The following is a 23,669-nucleotide window of genomic DNA, read 5'->3' as shown; positions in this document are numbered from 1 at the left end:
GTTGGAAATTATAAACTGTTACACAAATATAAGTAGTAAAATAATTTTTATCACGACTTTGAGGAAACAGTGCCATAAAATAAACTTTTCTGTGGTTACATATTTCTTATTACAATATTTTATTTTCAATGCTTCAGAATTTGCTCAGAAAACAGTAATTTTTTATTTTATTTTTAATTGGAGGAAAATTCCTTTACAATGTTATGATGATTTCTGCCATACCACAACGCAAATCAGCCATAATAGTACATATATCCCCTCCCTCCCCTCCTCCCCAGTCTGTCTCACCCCTCTAAACTCCCCCCTCCCCCTGCCATCTCACACCTAGGTTGTCACAAAGCACTAGGCTGGGCTCCCAGGGTTATTTAGCAACTTCTGACCAGCCATCTGTTTTATACATGGTAGTGTGTGTATGTTGATGCTACTTTCAGAAGAAAACAATAAGTTTAATCAAACATATTTTATAGTGTTTTTTTGTACAAAACACTCTACAAAATGTAGCCTAGAAAACAAAAGTGAATGGGATACCTACAGTCCTGCCATTAGATAAATTGCCCTCTGAGGTGAACTTACATACTATTTATTGATTTTTTTTTTTCAAGATGGTCACAAGTTCATTCAGGGGTTTTATAGGAAAAAACATCCTTTTCAGTTTTTGAGAAAAGTGAGTAGTTCTTTCAGATATGACAGTTATTGATCAACAAAATAAACACTACTAGTGACAACTTAAGATCCTGTGTTTGTTTTTGTGTTACATTAATTACTACTTCTGCCTCTGTATGTAAAACAGTAGGAATGGAGAAGCCCCAGAAATGTCTTTGTGTATATTAATGTTTCATAATGAATTGAAAAATTATGAGACTTTACATGACTTGGTGTTGAACTGCAGATATCAGTTTACCCATCTGTGAGATGTGGTTCTGCTGGTCATACTCAAAGAAAGAATGAACGAAACTAGAAGCAGTGTCAGGAGAGGTGTTAAAATGATCAAAGGTAAAAAAAGATCTTGAGGTTAGACCAAAAATATGTGTTTATTCAATATGAAAAGACAAAGGAGGGATGGAATAAGGACTATTAAGTTTCCTAGCTAATGACAGAAACTTTTAAATTAGGGACACTTTGAGCACACCTGTGGAACTACTGCCTTTCATGATTGAAAACCTACAAAGTTAATCACATTTGGGTACAAGATCAGACTATAAATCAGTTCAGAAAAGATGATAGATCCAAGGAAATTAAATAGACCTATTGACCTGGTAGGTCTTACCTACTAGAGACACAGGTTAATGGTTGCCCTTGTGCTTTCCAGCAAAGCATCCACTGGGTCTGTCAGAGCATATTGGAAACCTAGATGGAGGTGTTGAATTCCTGCTCATCCACTTCTTTGGGCTTCCCTGGTGGCTCAACTGGTAAAGAATCCGCCTGCAGTGAGGGAGATCCCCCAGGGATCCCTGGGTTTGATCCCTGGGTTGGGAAGATCCCCTGGAAAAGGGAATGGCTACCCACTCCAGTATTCTGGCCTGGAGAATTCCATGGACTGTATAGTCGATGGGATTGTGATAGCTTAAGGTGAATGATGTCGAATTCGTGATCTCTGAAGAAGATTTAGCTTTGGGACCAGGGACCAGGCTTGATTACTCAAGAACTTTTGTATAGCAGAGTTTTATTAAAGTATGAAAATAGAGAAAGCTTCTGACATAGATATCAGAAGGAGGCCAGAGAGTGCCCCACTCACTAGTCGTAGAAAAGGGAGTTATATACTTTTTTAATTGGTTATTACAATAAATCAAAAGAATGTCTCAAGGTTGTAAAGATCTTACTAGACCCACTCCCTTCCTTTGTGGCTCAGCTGATAAAGAATCTGCCTGCCAAGCAGGAGACCTGGGTTCGATCCCTGGGTTGGGAAGATCCCCTGGAGAAGGGAAAGGCTACCCACTCCAGTATTCTGGCCTAGAGAATTCTGCCAGGGTCCTGCCCCGGTTGGATCCAGGGATTCCCTCGGGAGGACAGCGTCGGCGGCTGAGAGAAATAGAGAAAGAGATAAGGAAAGAATTTTGCAGTTAGGAAAATAGAGGAGAGAAAAGAGGCTGATATTCCTTGGTTTACGCAGAAAGCCAGTAAAGCCCCAGCACGGGACTTACTCTGTTCACGTAGGCCACAGGCACCCTCTCGAATAGCTGAAGGTGCCCCACCTTAGGCACCTTCTCAAGTGGGTCGTAGAAGCCCAGGCAGGAAAGTGAACGCAGAGGGCCCCTGTGCTCCAGGGAATCAGCCTGAAAAGGAAAAGGAAAGAGAAAGAACGACATGGGGAGACCAAGCTTGATGAGCATGGCCCACACTTTATTTTCCAAAGTAGTTTTATACCTTAAGTTGTGCATAGAGGATAATGGGGGGCGGGGGTAGAGTCATGCAAGGTCAGCAGTCCTTGATCCTTATCGAAGCCAGGCTTTCTTTCTGCAAACTTATCATATGCAAAAGCTTTAGGTGATTTACATCATCTTCTGGCCAGGAGGCCTGTTAACATTTTATGACCCTTTCTTCAGAAAACTTATTTTTCTCTAAAGGTGATTATTCTAAAGTCAGGCACCACCCTCTGAAAGCATTAGATAAAGTTGTGTTCCTATAGGGCAAAAGTGTGGTGGGCTATAACAAGAAAAGAATTAACTCAAGGGTCCAAGGTTACAAACATTAAAGCTACTACTTACATTTCTATACACCAACTATATTAATCAATACACTCCCAGGGACACAGTAGGTAAGGGATATGGAAACTTGGCAGCAAGCATTAGCTCAACAAAGAAATCCTCTACCAGTTCTATTCTAACAATTTTAACTCTCTGAGAAGCTCTGCATTGTTAGAATATCTTAAGCTTCCCGTGCCTCTCCTGGTTGGGAGGCTGTGAACAATCACATGCGTAGCTGCAGGAGTCCGAACAAACCTGTCAGGCAAGCTAGAGAGTCATCAGAGGGGTTTGAATTGAAACACTCCTATTATGCCCAGGAGAATTATTAACTAGAGCTCTAAGTTAATTTTCTTCAGAGAAAGGCAGGCGGGAATAGCCCCCCGTTAATGTCAGAAGAGTTGGTGAAAGTCGTGAAATAGTAAAACAGACAGATTCTGGTTTTGGGGTAGACGCTCAGGCAGACCAGGGGGGCCCTTGAGCCCTGACTTGCCTTGCCCGTCAGGGCTCTCCCGCATGACCTTGTCATGGGTGGGAGCTCCCATGCTGGCTCCCAGCAGAATTCCATGGACTATATAGTCCATGGGGTCGCAAAGAGTTGGACACAACTGAGCGACTTTCACTTCTTCACTTCAGACCCACTCCCACAATTTACATTTTAAGATGACAGAATTATAACTTAACAATAGAAAGATCTTACCAGACCCACTCCCATAATATACATTTTAAGATAACAGGATTAGTCAGAAGGTTTTCAGGAAGGAGAAATTGTCCTCAAGCAGGATGCATTGTTGTTATATAATCCTTAGTATAGCGTTTAAACTGAGTTGTTTTTTGTGTGTGTAATCATCAGTTCCAGGCTTAAAAAAAAAAAAAGTTTTATATGACTAAGACTAAGGAATGTAGAGGGGAAAAAAAGGTGTTTGTCCTTTCCTCCTCCTTGAGAATCCCAGACCCCTCTCTCCTCCTCGGGGACCCTGGACTTCTTATCAACCTGCCTAGGAACTGACTCAGTTGCAAAGAGTCAGACATGATTGAGTTACTTGAACTTTCACCTCTTCTCTGAGACTGTCCCAGCTTCTCCCTGGGCAGCCTGTTTCTGTGCCACTTTAGTTTTTACCTCCTCTAAATCATTTGCTTCAGGGTATAACGTGCCTACTTCACACACCTGCATGAGAGCCCTTTCCTTGAGACTGGGTATCATATCTGTTTTCCTTGAAACCCCTGCCTCATACCTGGGAGAAAGCAGGAACATGTGATAAAAGTCTGATTATTGTCTGACCCAGTAGGATTCAAATTCTTTTCTAACCTCCATATCCATGCATAAACCACGTGTCACTTCTTGTTGAAGAGTCTCCCTGCTTTTCCTAATCCAGCCAGTTACCATAGAAAGTCAAGAAGTGCATCCACTTTGGATCCAGACACACTGGGTTGAGTCCTGGCTTTACCGCTTCTAGCTGTGACCTTCCTTGATCTCTCTGATCCTCAATTCCCTATCTAGAAACATCGGGTACTGTATTTACCTTACTATGTTGTCCTGGGGATGTGTCCGGCATATCACAAACACTCAGGAATTGGGAACTGCTCTTATCATTGTTTCTTTAATACTTCATTCAAGGCATACTTTGTGGAGATAATGAAATTAATCAAATACGGCCTGCCTTAAGGACCTCACAGCACAGAAATGAAGAGTGAGCAAGTGCACATGTCGGGTAATGCATGAAGATGCTTGTAGGACAGGGATTGCACAGAGCTTTGGGAGTTCACAAACCAACAAATGATACATCCCTGGTCTGATACAGCCAAAATTGCTTCCCAATGGTTAGACTTACCATCTTAGTATTCGCTAGATACAAGCTTGTTTTATTTTAATCTTATAGTATTAATAAACTGCTGCTGCTAAGTCGCTTCAGTCATGTCCGACTCTGTGCGACCCCATAGACGGCAGCCCACTAGGCTCCTCTGTCCCTGGGATTCTTCAGGCAAGAACACTGGAGTGGGTTGCCATTTCCTTCTCCAATGCGTGAAAGTGAAAAGTGAAAGGAAGTTGCTCAGTCATGTCCAATTCTTAGTGACCCCATGGACTGCAGCCTACCAGGCTCCTCCATCCATAGTATTTTCCAGGCAAGAGTACTGGAGTGGGATGCCATTGCCTTCTCCATTAATAAACTACTACATAGAATAGAATAGATATAGATAGAATAGATCAGCATAAGCAATGCTGGATAGAGACAATAAAAACTAAACAAGATTCCACTAAGATAACTGAGTGAAAATAATAATTAGCTTTCTCTGCTCTCTGTTAAGTTTTTTAATATACAAAAAAAAAAATCCACATTTCATTAGGATTTTTGTTGTTGGAGTTAATCCAAAAGCTTAGAACTGGCTTTAGTAACTTTGTAAACCTGGCATCATATAATTCTGTTGTTGATGATGTACTGGGATCAAGGACTCAGTGGAATATTTGGGACTAATTTCTTCACATCACCTGTTGCTTTCCAAGGCTTTTACTAAGGGATGACAAGAGACCTGATTTTTAACTAAGTTCCAGATTTTTTTTCCTTCTCAGAACAAAGTAAAAGTCCTGAGATGAGCAGGGAGAAGGAAGTGGATTAGATTAATACAGTTTTAAGACTAGCAGGAGAAATGAGGACTGGTTTCTGCCTTGTACCTTTTTTATTCCACTTAGTGTCCACTTAATGTTTTCAGTGAAGGCATACCAATAGCCTGGTAGGTGTAATTATTCAAAATTTAAAAGTATTCACAGTCCTGTCAACAGATTAATGGTAAACTGTGGCACATCCCTGCCATAGACTACTACCCAGGAATAAAAAGGATTAAACTATTGATACATGCAACAACTTGGATGAATTTCCAGAGAATTATGCTGAGTCAAAAAAGCCAGTCCCAAAAGGTTACACACCATATTGTTTCACTTATATAGATCCCTTGAAATGACGAAATTATAGAAATGGAGAACAGGTTAGTAGTTTCCAGGCAGGGATTAGGAGGTAGGAAGGGCAGGAGCAGAACTATTGCAGTTATAAGAGGGCAACATGAAGATCCTTGGGGTGATGGAAATATTCTGTAGCTTGACTATATCAATGTCAGTATTCCTGGTTATGATATATGACAGTTTACAAGATGTTACCACAATGGGGAAACTGGGTGAAGGGTACATGATATCTTTCTGTATTATCTCTTACGAGTTCATGTGGATCTACAATTATCTGAAAAGGAAAAAGTCAAATTTTTTTTTAAATTAGCTACAGTAATTTCCACATAGATAACCACTTAATATGTCTTAAGCCCCACATTTTTAACATAATTAAATACTACAAAAAGCAGTTGCCTGTATAGCAACTTTTTTTCTTTTTTTTTTTTTTTTCTATTGTAGAAACCTTAGAACATATGGACAAACACAGAATGAAATAGAAGCAGAAAAATAAACATAATTACTATTATCTTTTTGGTATTTTTCATTCTGTTGTGTTTTTTTCTGAATTTGTATTTTTTTGAGTTATAATTGGGGGTACACAGTTTATGTGGTTTTGCCTTCTGCTCTCTGAAATTTTATATCACGCAGATTTCTGTCTTTAAAATTCTTCAAAAACAAATTTCATGTAGCTATGTATACCATTTCATGGATGTTCTATAGTTTATATATTCATTCTCTAATTATTAGATATTTATCCATTTTATATGATAGATATCCTGACACATAAATCTTTCTACAATTCCTATTTTTTCCTTAATGTAAGTTTTTGTGAATAGAAATCCTGAATTAAAGTGCATGAGCATTTTTGAGGTTCTTTGATATAAATTATCAGATTGCTTTCTGGAAAAGTAGTACTCTTCCCCATTCCCCATCTCCCCACTCTGACCACCATCATAGTTGTGACAACCAAGTGTTTCCAGACATTGCCAAATGTCCCCCTGAGGGACAAAATTGCTGCTGGTTGAGAACTACAGATTTAAGATTTACATGTGCAGTGAGGCACTTCATGTTAGAATGTCTCTAACACTGTGTACACAAATGTCCTGAAGTGTAGGCCCTCAAGGTGCTTTTCTTTCTCTGGAGTGCATATGTGCGTGTTGTCTGCAGAGTAGAACAGGCTAACCATTTCTTTAAGGCTAAGTGACTTTGTTACTACCTCTCTGGATTCCCAGTTATTAGAGGAAATTTAAAGTGACCACACTGTCCTACAAAAATTACTTCCCCTAATATCTACTGTGGTATTCTGAAGTGTCAGTCAAGTATATCTATCCTAAAGGGGGCCCAATTAACTGAGAACAACTTGGTTCCCGTGACTTTGTATGTAAAGGGAGGAAAAAGAATGGAGTGGGATTTTTGCTAGTTAAGTTTGAGCCTTAAAAATCCTAAGAAAGGGGACTTCCCTGGTGGTCCAGTGGTTAAGACTCCACACTCAGAGCGCAGGGGGCCCGGGCTCGATCCTTGGTCAGGGAACTAGATCCCACATGCCACAACTAATACCCAGTGCAGCCAAATTAAATAATTAAATAAATCTTTTTTTTTTTTTTTAATCCTTAGAAGGATTTACATAGCAGGAGCTCCCAGTTGAAGGTTTGTCCCTCACATCTACATCTGGCTTCACCTTCTGTTCTTGTTGGAAAGCCCCTGTGTGAAATGACCACCTCCGTTATTTCTATCATATTTCAAAACATCATGGAGTCCTGGGAACCCACAGTCTCTTTCTGACATATGACTTTCTGCACCCAGATCTTCTAGTAGCTCAGCTGTAGTTGATGAATTGCCCTACTCCAAGTAAGACAAGAGGCAATGTACTTTGAAAGTGAGGAACGTGCAAATACATTGTTAAAAACATAAATTCACTGCAAATACTCTATCATTAAGTGATATGAAACACATTTAAGTCTGTTTTCCAGTAAAGACATGAACCTTTGAAATGTGTTAGTCCACAGTTCTGAAGTGTCAGATTTAGGTTATGAAGGTGAGTTTGACATTGACTTTCTCTACTGGCTGTTTCTTTTCTGTTTGTTCCCCTTAGGAGCAGTGTCACAGGTGCTGGACAGCCTGGAAGAGATTCATGCACTTACAGACTGCAGTGAAAAGGACTTAGATTTTCTACACAGTGTTTTCCAGGATCAGCATCTTCACACACTACTAGATGTAAGTCTTTCTCTTTATTAATTTTTTTGGGTAAACTGAATAGTTACCATAACAGTCCTTTTTCAGTTGCTGCCTGTCTGTGAGAAATGCAGGAAGTCATCCATCATAGATTCATAACTGAAATTAAGTATCTTATATATGGTACAAATGCAATAGAGCCTAACAAGTCACAGTGGAAAAAAATAAGTGTATATGTATATCTTTAGAAGAATCCATTGAGCTTTGCTGTGATTACCTCTCATTGCTTCCAAATATTGTTTTCAAACATTGCACCTCAAACATGAGTATAGGAGAGAGAGAATTAAGCTAGATGTTGTGCTGCTACTGCTAACTCACTTCAGTCATGTCCAACTCTGTGCGACCCCATAGATGGCAGCCCACCAGGCTCCCCTGTCCCTGGGATTCTCCGGGCAAGAACACTGGAGTGGGTTGCCATTTCCTTCTCCAATGCATGAAAGTGGAAAGTGAAAGGGAAGCCACTCAGTCGTGTCCGACTTTTCGCAACCCCATGGACTGCAGCCTACCAGGCTCCTCCGTCCATGGGATTTTCCAAGCAAGAGTACTGGAGTGGGTTGCCATTGCCTTCTCCAAGACGTTGTGCAGTGGACTCTATTCACACACACATCTCATACTTAACATTGCTGGTTTTCATAAACTCGGTGTCTCTCTTTAAAACAGAAGGATATATTCCATTATAAAATATGACAGACTGCACTGACAGATACAAGTCAGAAGCTGACAGTTCACATCTGCCTTCATTTCAGTCATATTTTAAGTAAAATACCTTTCTTAGCACATATTAGTCTACTTGTACATATTAGTCTTTTTACAAGAAAAATCTTCCCTTCATAAGAATAAAATTTGCTTTGGGATGCCTAGAACTTGGTGGTGCTCACTGATTAATCGACCATATGATACTTATTAAACTAATGCAAAATTTCCCATAATGTATTCTACAGAGCATTGTTCTGGGAGATAGTTGTGGGTGTTACCATTCAAGAGAGAGGAGTAGATGTAAAATTTATTGATTAAAATTTATTGATTAAATTTTTTTACTGACTATGTAAGTTTGGGAAATGCTATGTTCTTTATTCCTTTATATGGATTCACAACGGGTGCTAGTATATAGCAGCTCTAAGATGTCCTATAGCAAAAAACCCAATTAACTCTAATGGCATTTCTCAAACTAATTTGGGCAGAGAATTTTCATTTACAATCCTGCCAAATTGGTAAGGACCAGTTTGGGAAAAGCCAAGCTAAGAGAGTCACAGTATGTTTCAACTTCCCACCAAGTATAGTATCTCACAGTTGCTTCTGTCCATAGATTTGATCAAGTTAATTACCATTTTAATAGTTATACATTTTAACATAGTATATGTATTAATTCAGGACTGAGTAACTGCTACAGCATGCAATCCTAAAATTTGACTGGCTTAACAGAATAGAAGTTCATTTCTTGCTCACATCACAGTCAACTGCAGTAGGTGAGAAGGAGAGGAGCAGAAAGAGTCTCTTCCACACAGGCATTCAGGGATCCAGGCTTCTTCCACTGCATCCTTTGCACCCAGCCAGTAGATGAAAGAAAATGGAAAATTTTGCAGGGTGGGGGTTGCAAGTGGGCTGTATCAGAGTTGTCTGTGTTCCATTGGCAAATACTAGTTACATGCTTGAGTAGCTGCAAGAGAGCTAGGAAATAGGTTTGTGTTTTTGTTTTTGTTTTGGTTGTTTGTTGTTGTTGTTGTTTTTAACTTTTTATTTTGGATTGGGCTACCGCCCATTAACAATGTTGTGATAGTTTCAAGTGAACAGCTAAGGGACTCAGCCATACAAGGGAAATAGTTTTTAAACGTGCTAAGTGAAATAAGCCAGACAGAGAAAGACAAATACTGCATAGTATCAATTTTTTAAAAAGTCAAACTCATAGAAGCAAAGTGGAATGGTGGTTGCCCAGGCTGGGAGGTGGGGAAAATGGGGAGAAGTTGGTAAAAGGGCACAGACTTTTGGTTCTAAGATAAATAAGGTTGTTGTAGCCACGCGTTCCGGGAAACAAACTCACTCAGAAGGACAATGCAGATAGTGGAGTGCAGTTTATTACAGCCGTGGGCCCAAGGCAGAGTCTCCTCTTGAAGCCAAGGACCCCGACCAGTTTTTGTGAAAACCGTATATACCCTAAGGGTACTTGCTCAAACCCACCTCCCCAAATTCCTTGAAACTAGTCTGGACAAGGTAAAAGAGAGGATCAAAGTTAACTTATGAGTCATGTGTCACAAGACTAGATAAACAGTAGATATTTATCAATAGGCCTGTGGTCATATCCCGATAAACATAATGGAATCTACCACTTTGTTCTGTTACAGAGATAATTAGCATATTCTTTTAGGCAATGGAGAGTCCAAATACAAGTCCTGAGGCTCTTTTATCAGGGGGGGGTCTGGTTTTCCATTGGTATGCCATTTCTATAGACTCCAGGCACAAAGTTCAGAGTCCATTGGGAGGGTGGACCATGCGTGTAGCCTAATGTTCGCAGCCTGGCATAAGATGGAGCCAGCTCTGTCTGTTTCCTTCTTCGAGGTCAGAGGATCTAATGTATAGAATGGTGACCATAGTTGATACTGCTGTATTTTATAATTGAAATTTGCTAAGAGAATAGAACGTAAGTATTCTCATCCCCAAGAAATGATAACTATTTGAAGTGATGGATGTATTAATTAACTTGATTGTTAGAATCCTTTCACAATGTTTACATTTATCAAATCATCATGTAGTACACTTTAAATATATTACAATTTTATTTGTCAATTATACTTCAGTAAAGCTAAAAAATGTGCTCAGGAAGATAAGGAAATGGATTTTCTCCTTAGTGTAATTTATCTTAGGTAATTTGAGAACATTTCAGATAAAATTTATTTTAAATAACTTGTTATTTTCTTTGGACACCAAAAAGCCCTTGAAATGAATTCTATTTTGTGAATAGCTCCTAGCATTCCATTTTCTCCTTTGTTTTGTCATCATTGTTTTTGTTAATGTGTTATTTGAATTAGTTTGACCTCTTTTCCTTGGCTATTTAAATATCTATTCTTTATCATTGTTTCATATGATGCAGAAAGTTTTGTTCTTTTTGGTTTTGGTTTTCCGTTTTTGTTGGGTGTTTTTTTTTTTGGTGAAGGCATGCAGGAATTTCCCAACCAGGGATCGAACCCACACCCCCTATAGTGGAAGTGCAGAGTTTTAACCACTGGACCACCAGGGAAGTCCCAGATGCAGAAAGTTGTGACAGTTGTGAATTTTCCATAGAAGTCATAGCTTTTACTAAAACTGGTAAGCAGGGTGTTTGAAAGAAGCTACAGTAGAGCATGAATTTTTGGTTTATTTCAGCACTAGTCAGTGCTAAGATTTACTGGCCTTCTTTAGATCAAGGACTTTTTGTCATTTAAAGGCTAAGAGAAGCCCAAATTAGTTTTCAGAGTTGTATTCTTCTTACTTAATGTAACTGAGCATACCAAGCTTGAGACTGCAGAGGAAATACAAGAACATTGCTAGCTTCTACAGAGAGGTGCAGATAACCAAACACAGGCTGGATTTTGGAACTGAGCCAGGCCGCCATTACCGTCCAATGCTAAACTTCTCAGACCTCACTGCAAATATTTATTTTGAATAACGGCTGCATTCTCAGGTAGACATAGAGATTCGTAGATTTTAGTGAGGAAAAATGTGTTTAAAGTTCCTTTGGATTTTTATTAATTATAAACTTAGAGAAGTGTTTGTATCAGTATCTGCCCCATCAATGCATCTCTATTTGAAAAGGAGCTGGTGGCCTAAAAATAAGCCGTGCTCCCCCAAAGACATCACATCTTAAGAATTTTGCAGACAAGCACTACATGTGAAGCCCAGAACTCTCCTGAGATGACTGACTATAAGGCCAGCTCTGGGCAGTGTTGGGATGCATTTGATCCAAACTGAGCCATCCTTCAATGAAAGCTCAATCATCCTGAATGAGATAATGCCCCCATGATCTACAGCCCTTAAATATGGCTCATTAAGCTCTTGTTTCAGAGTTAACAGGCAACATTTCAATCATGAGATCCATGAAGTGTTCAAATGGCTGCCATTTAGAGAAGTCTAGCCATTGAAAAATGTTTAAGTACTTCAGAACTTATGGTCTGCATAACAAAAAAAGGATCATTGTACAGACCAACACTTGAGAAGAAGCTTTTCAACTTTAACCGTTCATTCTCCTTCTTTCTAGTGTTCTTGGAATCAGATTGTTTTGTTTTACAGAATCTCTTTGGTTCCTTGTCAAGAATTCCAAGCAGTGACACCTAGTGGCCTTGTTTCGTGGACCATGTCTTGATTGCTACTTTAATCTCACTGAGTCATTTCATGAAATATTTTTATTATACTTAAATAATTTCTACTAATTCAATAACACTCACAATCGCTAAGTCTGCAGCCATAATTTTTCAGCTGACCAAACGAAACAAGGTTAAGTTCCTGCAGAAGATAAAGTGCAGTGTGTAGCACTCTGTTTTTTCTAGCCATGCCTTTAAAATAGCAACAAGCTCAGAATTTGAAGAAACATTCTTAGAATTAGTTTGAGGGAAACAAAATATCTGTTGTATGGAAAGAATTTACATTAAAACAAAAGGAGAAACACTGTGGGTTCCACTGAGGGAGGAAATACTTTCTGATTTGAATTCTAGTATAATCTGTAGTTAGAAATAGATCCAGAATGTCTAAATATTTGCTATTCGACTAGTTCACCCTGGCACACATATGCTGATTCTCATTTTGTAGGAAGAGATAAAGAGGAGGAACTATGCCTGGTCCAGCTTGTTCCAGTATTTCTACTTTCAAAGATTTAAAGCACTGGCACAGTGATGCTCTGTATATGAAATACATAGATCAGTATTAGTAAAATGCACTTTTGTGTGTTTGCTAAAGCTGCCACAAATAGGGTGGCTTAAGATAACCGATTGGGCTTCCCCTGTGGCTCAGCTGGTCAAGAATCCGCCTGCTATGCGGGAGACCTGAGTTCGATCCCTGGGTTGGGAAGATCCCCTGGAGAAGGGAAAGGCTACCCACTCCAGTATTCTGGCCTGGAGAATTCCATGGACTGTATAGTCCATGGAGTCACAAAGAGTCAGACACAACTGAGCGACTTTCACTAAGATAACAGATTATTCTTATACTTTTGGAGACTAGAAGTCTTAAGTCAGGTACCAGCAGAACCATGCTCCCTCCAAGGCTCCAGGGAAGAATCCTCCCTTGCTCTGGTAGTTGCCTGCAATCCTTGGTGTTTTTTGGCTTGTAGTTGCAGTACTTCAGTCTCTGCTGCCATCTCCACAGGGCATTCTCTGTATGTGTGTGATTCTGTGTCTTCACATGGCCTTCTTACAAGGATACTAGTCACTGGATTTAGGGCCCACTCTAGTCCAATATGACCGCATCCTAATTAATTACTATCTGCAAAGACCTGACTTCCAAATAAAGTCACATTCTGAGATTCCAGGCAGCCATGAATTTGAGGGGAGAATCTCCAGCCCAGCACAGCATGGAAAACTAATTTTGCCCTGAATTGATTTTTCAAGTATGAGTGCAGATTATAAAAATCAAATATAAAATAATGAAGTGTTACCCTGTTATTCATTAGTTAGGCTTTCTTTCTTGGGAATTGATGTTAAAGTATAATTATCTCTTTTACTAATATTTTGAATCAGTTTTGGAACTTGTATATGATATACTGGATGGTGAGATGATGGATGTGTTTTCAGTGGGCTGAAAAATCAAGAGTTTTTTCCAGATATAAAGTATTTTGCAAATGTTATTTGGTGGTGATTCTCAGTCTTATGAAGTTCTTGTAGAAATTTTCCTAGTACAGAATTAATGTTTATTTTGTAAGTCAACAATGTTACAAAACATTGTTAAATTACACATTTATTCCTCTCTGCCAAACTTTGACAACTAAGTTTTAAACATTCACCCACCATCTGTCATACCTCTGAGCAGCTGTTAACATTTGTTACAGACTGCTGTTTCCATGGTAAATGTGGTACCCCACTTAATTAAGATTATTTTCTTGAGAAGTTCTTTAAAAAAAAACCCAGTGATTAGATTAATAATGCAAAGACTAACTACAATAGCAATTTAGCAGTTTTATATTATAAGTAATTTTTATAATAAAATAATATTTTAAAATATTGTGTAGAAATGAGTTGATGTCTTTAATCCTCCATATTTTATGTTATTGACATCTTTATTATGATTTTTTTTTTTTTGCTTCTTGGGGAGAGTTAGAGAGTTTTTCTATCTGACCTGGAGTTAACACTGGAAAACTACAACTCTTGATTTACTGTTTTGCTTTTTTAAAGATATTAAATTGGTAGTCATATTTGGAAATAGCTTATTTTTAGAACTCAGAAGTTTCCTAATAGGGAAAAACATGGAACTTCTGCAATAATTTGATGTTTTTGAGCAATCTGGGGTCTGAGAAGTAAGTTGATACAGTGTTGGGTTTGGATGTTTAAATAGGTTACCAGTCAGGAAATACCAAAGCTAAGTTTCCCATGGACTTGTAGTCTGGTCGATTTGCACTTACATGTCTGCAAAAATAAGGCCTGAGGACCTTTAGAGGCTGAGCTACTGGTACCTTCCCAGGGTCCCATGTAATCTTAAAGAGTAAACTTCAGCAAATATGAAACCATCTGGGTGGTAAGTGCCAGGGCACAGGTGGCCTTGTGCCCCCTGCCTCCTGGGGCTGGAGATTGAAGTACTCCAAGCTTGCTTTAGGCCTGGGGTATTAGTATCAATAGGAAAGTGTCATATGAAACAACATTCCTAAGATGAAGAGAACTAGAAATATCATCTGACCTAAATATTTTCAAATTAGTTTTTCTTCATTCTCAATGTAAATATCAATAAACTTAAAGGGGGGAGAAAAGCTACTAGGAATATGGTCATTTGTTAAGTAGCAATAGAAAACTAATATAACCAGAAACAAAGCAAGGATTTTCCACTATTACCACTTCTATTTAATATTTTTATGGTGGTTCTGGCCAGTGCGGTAAAGCAAGAGAAAGAAATTCAAGGCATGCAGCCTGGAAAAGAAGTAAAACCATATTCTCATAAAGAAATATTCTTATATATAGAAAATCCTAAGGAAACTACAAAAGATCTACTAGAACTAATAGGTAAGGTTAGCAGAACTGCAGGCTACAAGATCAACATACAAAAATTAACTATACTTTTATATAAAAGCAATGAATAAACTGAAAGTAAAATTTTTAAAATATAATACTATTGTAAAGGATAAAACAATTGAATAAAAGAGATATAAGATTATACACCAAAAACTATAACCATTGGTGAAAAAAAGTAAGGAAGATGTAAATAAACCATTTCCCCCTCTCCTTAGCCCCTGGCAGCCACCATTCCACTTTCTGTCTCAAGGAATTTGACTACTGTAGGTTCCTCAGAGAAGTGGAATCATACCTTATTTGTTCTTTTGTGACTAGCTTATTTCACCAAACATAATGTCCCCAGGGTTCATCCTTGTTATAGTATGTATCAGAATCTCCTTCCTTTTAAAGACTGAAAAATACTCCATCTTGTGTGTATACCACATTTAGTTTATCCATTCATCCAATATCAATATTTTGTGGCAGATAATTATATACTTGGAAAAGGTAAATCCTCCAGGTAAAAGTGGCCAGTAGTGGGGAATTCAGCCTTAGTTTCATCCCCAGGCAATTGCGCTCTCTTTGGTCTCCAGGTTAGCTCCTATGATATACATCTCTGTGAAAGGAATGTGTGAGTTTCACTGAAACTGTTGTTAACTACAGCAGTCCCTCTCATTCCCTTATTTGTCCAGGTGAATCACCTCCTAAAAGAGTGATCAGAAGTTACTCTAAAATACCAAGAGTCAGCTTGTCCCCAGCACCAGTGTTTCCCACTGAGTGTTCTTCTATTTTTGTAGCACTGTAGTCCACTTTACCAGAAGGCAGAGGAATGTTCAAAAAGCCTTCCAAGTGCAACAGGCTCTGATTCTTCTTCATGCTGTTCCCAAGGGAAGGGTTGGGGGGGTGTTCCCCCATAAAAGAATGTGGCATGCTCAGTTGAAGAATGTTCGATGTGGTTGGCTTGTAGCCTTCACATCCAAGAACATAGTTGCTTTCTTCTCTTTGTGGTCCTTCAAACATTATCTCATAAAACCACTTCTGCCAGACTGTCTTTTTTGTTCTCTTTTAACTTCCCACAACAGAAATTCATTTTTGCTACAGCTATTTGTACCAATGCTTGGTGTTTCCTTATACAAAATAATTCATATCCTAAGTCAAAACTTACTGAACTGCCTCAGTAATGAAATATCATATGACATACCTAATGTAAATATTTTCTTTCAAAGAAGCAAATTAATAATAGGAAATTCAGTTACCCTAAATAGTATTTAACTACTAATGTAGACGTTTCAGAAGAACACCGTATGAAATGAGGTTTTAGCACTTTTTTTTAAATTTTAGTAGGTTTTTTATGGAAAAGAAATGTATATCATAGTGAAATTTATCACATTTGGGAAAACTCTTGGATCTAGTATTCGAAAGTGCCCTATTTCATAAGATTTAATTAAAAGTAAAATAAAGCCTGCCTGTATCATCTAACTGGTTATTTTTCCTCATGCTTTCTTTTGCTTGCTGAAGAACAGGCATTATGATTTGTTTCTTACAAGGCTTCATTTTAGAGTTATTGGCCAACTGAAAAAGACCGAGTGAGGTCAGTCAAGTTAGGTCATCTGAGGCCAGTGTTTGAGTTTCTCAGAGCGAGCAGCCAACTGAACAGAAATCAACCACAGTGGCCTATGTTGTTAGGCCATCAACAGTCTTTTTAGATTGAACTAGGAGGTTAAGTGGAGAAGGCAATGGCACCCCACTCCAGTAGTCTTGCCTGGAGAATCCCCTGTACGGAGGAGCCTGGTGGGCCACAGTCCGTGGGGTCGAGGGGAGTCAGACACCACTGAGCGACTTCACTTTCACTTTTCACTTTCATGCATTGGAGAAGGAAATGGCAACCCACTCCAATGTTCTTGCCTGGAGAATCCCAGGGATGGGAGAGTCTGGTGGGCTGCCATCTGTGGGGTCGCACAGAGTCGGACACGACTGAGGTGACTTAGCAGCAGCAGCAGCAGGAGGTTAAGCAAGTCTTGATTTCTTGGATCAAAGATAAATCCCTGAAAGAGCAATGTTCTAATAGGATTGAAACACAAGCAGCTCTGTACACAGACAAGGAAAACCTAAACCAAACAGGGGCCTCCTTGGTAGGATTTTGCTGTCAAGATCCAGTGTATTTTGCAACCGTTTCAGGAAATCTTAAAATGGTCCAGATATATTGATTTTTAATTTCCTGTTTGCCATCAGAAGAAAACTTTCATAATGGATTTAGGTAGAGCAGTATATCACTAGGCCACTAGGCCAGTCCTAAGACTCAAAAGTGTATACACCCCCACCATGAGTTTCTAAAACTTGATTTAAGGGTTTCCAGCAACATTCTTATTGGCCACTAAGTAAACTCCATTGGGTATCCATTTCTAACTTGAGTTATCCAGTATTAAACTGGGCCATAATATTGGTAGCAGCCCTGAATCTTTCTCTAGGAAAAATCTAAATTCCAAGGTGCAACTCTTGCCAGTTTATTACCATCACTAGATTTGTGGATTTGATACACGTTTTTTTCAAGTGAGAAATAAATTTAGTTTAAGATTTATAAAATTTAGCTATTTGCATGTTTTCTGAACTTTTAGAGGGAAAGTTAATACATAGTACAAATTGTGAAGGATCATGAAAGTACACAGATAATGAAAGTACACTCATCAAATGAATGGAATATATTATCTCCATTTCAGATGGAGAGTCATCGGCATGACTAATCTTTGAGTGCTTTCTTCAATTTTTTTAATTGAATTGATTTTTAGAAATTTTACAAAATATAAACTGTTAGGCAGTTTTTTATGCTGATAGAATAGGCATTATTTAATCCTGTGAGAGCAAAATGCCTTCAGTGATTTAATTTCCTTTTCTAAATCATAATATCCCAATGATGCATAATCATCTTTAGGTTTGTAAGAAAGACAGACTATATAAGTTCTTCCCAAAGTTTAATTGTAGCTCCTAAAGTATTTGAAAATGCCATTTTAAATTTTGTAGTGTGTTTATTTCACACTTAACATTTCCCATCACACAATCTTTATACCACTGTTAAATATACTGCTGTTTTCCAAGTTTCAACTATGTCATTGTTTTAAACTGAAGTATAGTTGCCATATAATATTATATGTTACAGGTGTACAATTAGTGGGGCTTCCTTGGTGGCTCAGACGGTAAAGAATCTACCTGCAGTGCAGGAGACCTGGGTTGCATCTCTGGGTTGGGAAGATCCCCTGAAGGAGGGCATGGCAACCCACTCCAGTATTCCTGCCTGGAGAATCCCCATGGACAGAGGAGCCTGGCGGGCTATAGTCCATAGGGTTGCAAATTGTCAGACATGACTGAGCGACTGAGCATAGCACAGCACAGTACAATTAGTGATTCACAATTTTTAAAGATTATAGTCCATAGTTATTATAAAATGCTGGCTATATTCCTGTGTTGTACAGTATATCCTTGTAGCTTATTTTATACCTAATTGTTTGTCCCTCTTAATCCTCTCCTCACTGGTAATCACTGGTTTGTTCTCTGTGTGTCTCTTTCTTTTTTGTTAGATTCGCTAGTTTTTATTTTTAGATTCCACCTAGAAGTGATATCATACAGTATTTGTCTTTCTCTGTCTGATTTATTTCACTTAGCATAATGCCTGCTGCAAATGGCAAGGTTTCACTCTTTTTATGACTGTGTGGTATTCCATTGTGTGTGTGTGTGCACACGTGCGCGTGTGTGCGTGTGCACCACATCTTCTTTATCCATTCATCTATTGATGGATACTTGGGTTGCTTCCATAGCTTGGCAATTGTAGATAATGCTGCTATGAACATTGGGGTGCATGTATCTTTTCCAATTAGTGTTGTTTTTTTTTAAGAAACATACCCAGGAATAGAATTGCTAGATCATATGGTAGTTGTAGTTTTAGTTTTTTGAGGAACCTCCATACTGTTTTCCACAGTGGCTGTACCAATTTACATTCTTACCAATAGCATACTAAGGTTCCCTTTTCTCCACATCCTCACCAACATTTGTTATTTGTGTTCTTTTTGATGATAGCCATTCTAACAGGTGTGAGGTGATATTTCACTGAGGTTATCATTTGCAATTCCCTGATGATTAGCAATGCTGAGTGTCTTTTCATGTGCCTGTTGGTTATCTGCATTTCCTCTTTGGAAAATTGCCGATTCAGTTCTTCTGCCCATTTTTTAATCACATTATAGTTATTTCTTTTTTTTTTTTTGATGTTGAGTTGTATATGTGTTATTTATAAATGTTGGATATTAGCCCCTTATCAGTCATATTATTTGCAAGTATTTTATCCCATTCAGTAGGTTGTCTTTTTATTTTGTGACTGTGTCGTGTTTAATGACACTAAAGATCTTTGAGAGGACATTTTTATATTTTTAGCCTAAAGACAGTGAGTTGATACATAAACTTGAGCAGGAAAAGTAGTTCTTTAGAGCTCAGATGTTCTCTGATTTCTAGCTTCAGAAGACCACCTCCAGCACAGTAGTTGAATATCAGTTCCTTATATTTTAGTATTAAATCACCTTTCCCTAACATTTTTCCAGTTCTCAAATGTATTTTTTAAAATACTGTTGGATATCAATGGCTGATCTGCTGGGCTCCTTGAAAAGATGCGACGTTGGAACTTTGTTCCTAATCACCTAGCTTCTTCACAGCAACTGTAAAGAAAGTCTTAATATGATAGTCTGTTTCCAGAGCAAGTCATTTCAATTCCCATTATCGTTGTGCAGTATAAACTTGTGAACACTGTTGTTATCTTTTTACTAGCATTACAGACACATTTCATTGCATACTTTGCAGCTAAATATTTGACTCTTGAAAACTTTAATTCTTTTCCAGCGGGGACTCTCTTTGATATCTTTGATTTAGGTGGTAAGATGGTGGTAGCTTAATGAACTTTTGTGTTCCATCAACTCTACAAACCCATTCATTATTTGGCTCACATCTATAGCCTAGTTGCAAAAGTCATAATCTTTCTCATCTAAAGTATATTCTGGTCCTTAAGGTTTGGTTTTCTCTCTGCTAGTAAGTTAGTGGGACATCTAACCTGGTGATAGTAATTTTATAGGTACTCCACCAACCATTCCATTTTAAATGTTGATACTGCTAAGTGCTGTGTACAAACTATGAACAAAACATAAGCTTCTATTTGATGAAAGAAATCAGAAGACAGTGAGGTGCCATGGAGTAGGGTTAAAAAACAAAAAAGAAACTTGATTTAGTGTTTTGCATGTAAATTAAAAAAATGACATTAACTTATTTCACCATCATTATGTTTGAAAGTACAATCTCAGCAGAATTCAATTTAGTATGACCACCAGCTGTATTCTGCTTTTATACAAAAACAACCCATCTCAAATATAGAATGTGGCCTCTTAACGGAACTGTGCTTTTATACTCCTTAAGACAGACAGATGAAGCGTGTCCTTGCAGCCGTGTGGGGTCGTATATGACCCAGTGCCAGACACTGGCAGTGAGCAGGCCTGTCTGGGAGTGACACAGTGTGAAACAGTCTGTTCCCCTTGCAGCTGTTCACATTTCCTCGTTTTGCCTTGGGCTGTGTGTGTGCTTGTGTGCATTTTAATAAAAAGTGCTGAACTTGCGTAACTATAATTGCATTAGAAAGAGAAAAACCCTAAGACATTCATTCTTGTTTTCTGTCTAGGAATAGTTTATTAACATTCTTCCCTCCCTCTGCCTCACCCTCTACACCTCAGCTTTACAAACACACTTGAAGTCTTCAGATGGCAAGGAAGCAAACAACCAACAGAAATATATTTTGTCATTTCAATTCACCTTCAATTTGAGCTTCTAGAGCACGTGTTGGCAACTACAGCTGTCAGGCCAAATCCAGCCAGCCACCTGTTTTTGTAAATAAAGTTTTATGGGAACCCAGCCATGCCCATTCATTTATGGACTATTAATGGCTGCCTTCACACACACAGCAGGGTTGAGTGGTTGTGACAGAGTCCATATGGCCCACAAAACTGAAATGTTCATCATTTGGCCGGGCAAGGATGAGGATTCTAAACATTCTTTAATAGGGCAAGACTTGCAGTTGATTGCCTAATATCTTTCAAATCATATTTGCTAAGTCACTTCAGTCGTGTCCAACTCTGTGCAACCCCATAGACGGAAGTCCACCAGGCTCCCCTGTCCCTGGGATTCTCCAGGCAAGAACACTGGAGTGGGTTGCCATTTCCTTCTCCAATGCGTGGAAGTGAAAAGTGAAAGTGAAGTCGCTCAGTCGTGTCTGACTCTTAGCAACCCCATGGACTGCAGCCTACCAGGCTCCTCCGTCCATGGGATTTTCCAGGCAAGAGTACTGGAGTGGGGTGCCATTGCCTTCTCCGCAAATCATATTTAGTTACTTTTTTTCCCTACCGCCTATAAATGGCATTTTCTACAGTTCTTTCCCCAAATATTTGCTGAAGGTGTCTCCCTGGCATGAGACTGTGTTACTGAATTCTAACACAAGCCACGGTACTGTAGTGTGAGAGAAAGAACAGCACACATCAGAAGGCTGGTCTCTTCCCTGCTACTCTGGCTCCCGGATGCTGTGTGTTCACTTCATGTTACTGGATGTCAGCTCTCTCTTTTTTAAAATGGAGGAGTTGAATCATATCAATATCTAAGATCTCTTTTACCTTGAAGATTTTTTGAAATCAGGCCTGAAACATAGCAAAAAAATTAAAAGCATTAAATGTGGTCAAAATTTATTTCTTAATTTTGAGGGAAAATTTTTAACTGTGCAGTCAGAAAGATGATCCATGATATCTGGTTCCTAAAGAAAGCAGTTAAAATAAGTATTCCTGCTCTGTTTCTTTTTTTTAAATATCCATTTACAGTTCCTATATACCAGTTAAATACTCCTTTTTTTTTAAGAAACATTTATTAAACATCTATTATGTACACAGTCTCATAGTAGGTGCTGTTACTGAATGTCAAAGGACTCAAGAGTCTGATCATAGAAAAGAGAAAAAACACTTAAACAGCAGGTCCTGTAGTCATGTCCCTCAGGCAGCCAGTGCTCTCTTGGCTGTTACGCCCAGAGTATGGCAGGCATCCAGATCTTGTCTCAGTCCCGGGTTGCCTCTGCGTCATCGGTGTACTCTGCAGCTGGCCCCGGCAGCACCCTCTCAGCTCCTGCCTTCAGCCATGACCCCACAGGCACTTCTGGGTCCTCTTGGTCAGAGTTTCCACCAAGATGGCTCCAGATTACATTCTGAGGCAGCTCCCAGACTCACGGGAAACACATTCTTGCCACAACATACATTCCAAGTTCGGGCTACCCTGCTATTGACCTCACCCTGCCATCAAGGACTGCCCCAGGCAGCCTCCAACCAGGAAAGAGGCTCTTTCCACTTGGGACCCCAAACACCACATGTAAGGCAAAATATGGTGCTGGGATGAGTATGGAAGGACCAATTTATCTACATTTCAGCAAGCCCTAGAGGGATGGCCTGGCAGCTTACTAACGGACCACTTACTTCCTACTGGCCTTAGCTCTGGGCTTTAGCTGAAGGTCTAAGACAGCAGGCCAAGTCCCCAAACCCCATCTTTCTAAGTATACTTTGTATATTGATAGATGGGGGCAGGCGACAAAGGGTGGGTGATAAACAAAGAGAGCCCGCCTTTGTTCTCAAGATTCACTCACCTAAGGAACCACATTGTAAGACCAAGCCAAAAATAAAAAGCCTCCAGTGATAGAGTGATTCTGGGAGCTTGGAGTTTTTGTTGCTTTGTAAGTTAAAAACTAATGTGCATGTATTAAATGTGTAAATAGAAATTAATCATGGTTGAAAATTTTGAAAGTAACATTAGCAATAGTCCTTGGTCAAGCAGGGCTTCCCTGATAGCTCAGTTGGTAAAGAATTTGCCTGCAGTGCAGGAGACCCCAGTTTGATTCCTGGGTCGGGAAGATCCACTGGAGAAGGGATAGGCTACCCACTCTAGTATTCTTGGGCTTCCCTTCTGGCTCAGCTGGTAAAGAATCCTCCTGCAATGCTGGAGACCTGGGTTCGATAGATCCCCTGGAGAAGGGAAAGGCTACCCACTCCAGTATTCTGGCCTGGAGAATTCCATGGACTGTATAGTCCATGGGGTTGCAAAGAGTTGGACACGACTGAGCAACTTTCAGTTGGTCAAGAAAATGGCAAAACTCTTGGTGGTAAAATTAGGCATTATAAAGACATTGTAATATAAATGACAGTGCTGACAACTTATAAAGCTTCAAATTAAATTTGGTCTGTTTTTAAACAGCATTCAAGAGTTTTAAAAATCTTTTCATTATTCATGTATATTTTTTATTTTGTTTGCTTATTAATATGATGACATGTCAGGTGATAGTTTTAAGTGTTGGCTATTTTAAATGTGGTTTTTTATTTTTAACTTACAATTCCTTACTTTTGGAGGGTTGGGTTCTTTTCCCCTCCTACTTTTTATTGCAGATGTACAGTATTTAATTTGTCTCTATAGACTAGTCTGGGAACCAACACAGTATATAATATTATTTCTACTGAAAAATAATATTCACTGGTTCCAAATTTCAGAATTCACAATCTTTAGAGATGGAACTCATTCAGAGGACAGAGACTGCGCTTATGTATGCTACAGGGATTT

The 23,669-nt window shown here is 38.9% G+C and overlaps 1 protein-coding gene across 1 annotated transcript in view; it reads left to right on the top strand.

Moving 5' to 3' along the window:
* CASK (calcium/calmodulin dependent serine protein kinase) overlaps positions 1-23,669 on the top strand; it is a gene marked incomplete in the record, with an annotated part of 361,613 nt that overhangs the window by 271,456 nt on the left and 66,488 nt on the right. The window contains 1 exon segment of the mRNA XM_045164543.1: positions 7,712-7,833. Coding sequence (XP_045020478.1) covers positions 7,712-7,833 — 122 coding nt within the window.

This window comes from Bubalus bubalis, chromosome X (assembly GCF_019923935.1).
Source record: "Bubalus bubalis isolate 160015118507 breed Murrah chromosome X, NDDB_SH_1, whole genome shotgun sequence".
Classification (NCBI taxonomy): Eukaryota; Metazoa; Chordata; class Mammalia; order Artiodactyla; family Bovidae; genus Bubalus; species Bubalus bubalis.
The sequence above is the reverse complement of the archived record's forward strand: the minus strand, read 5'-3'. Positions and strand labels throughout refer to the sequence as shown.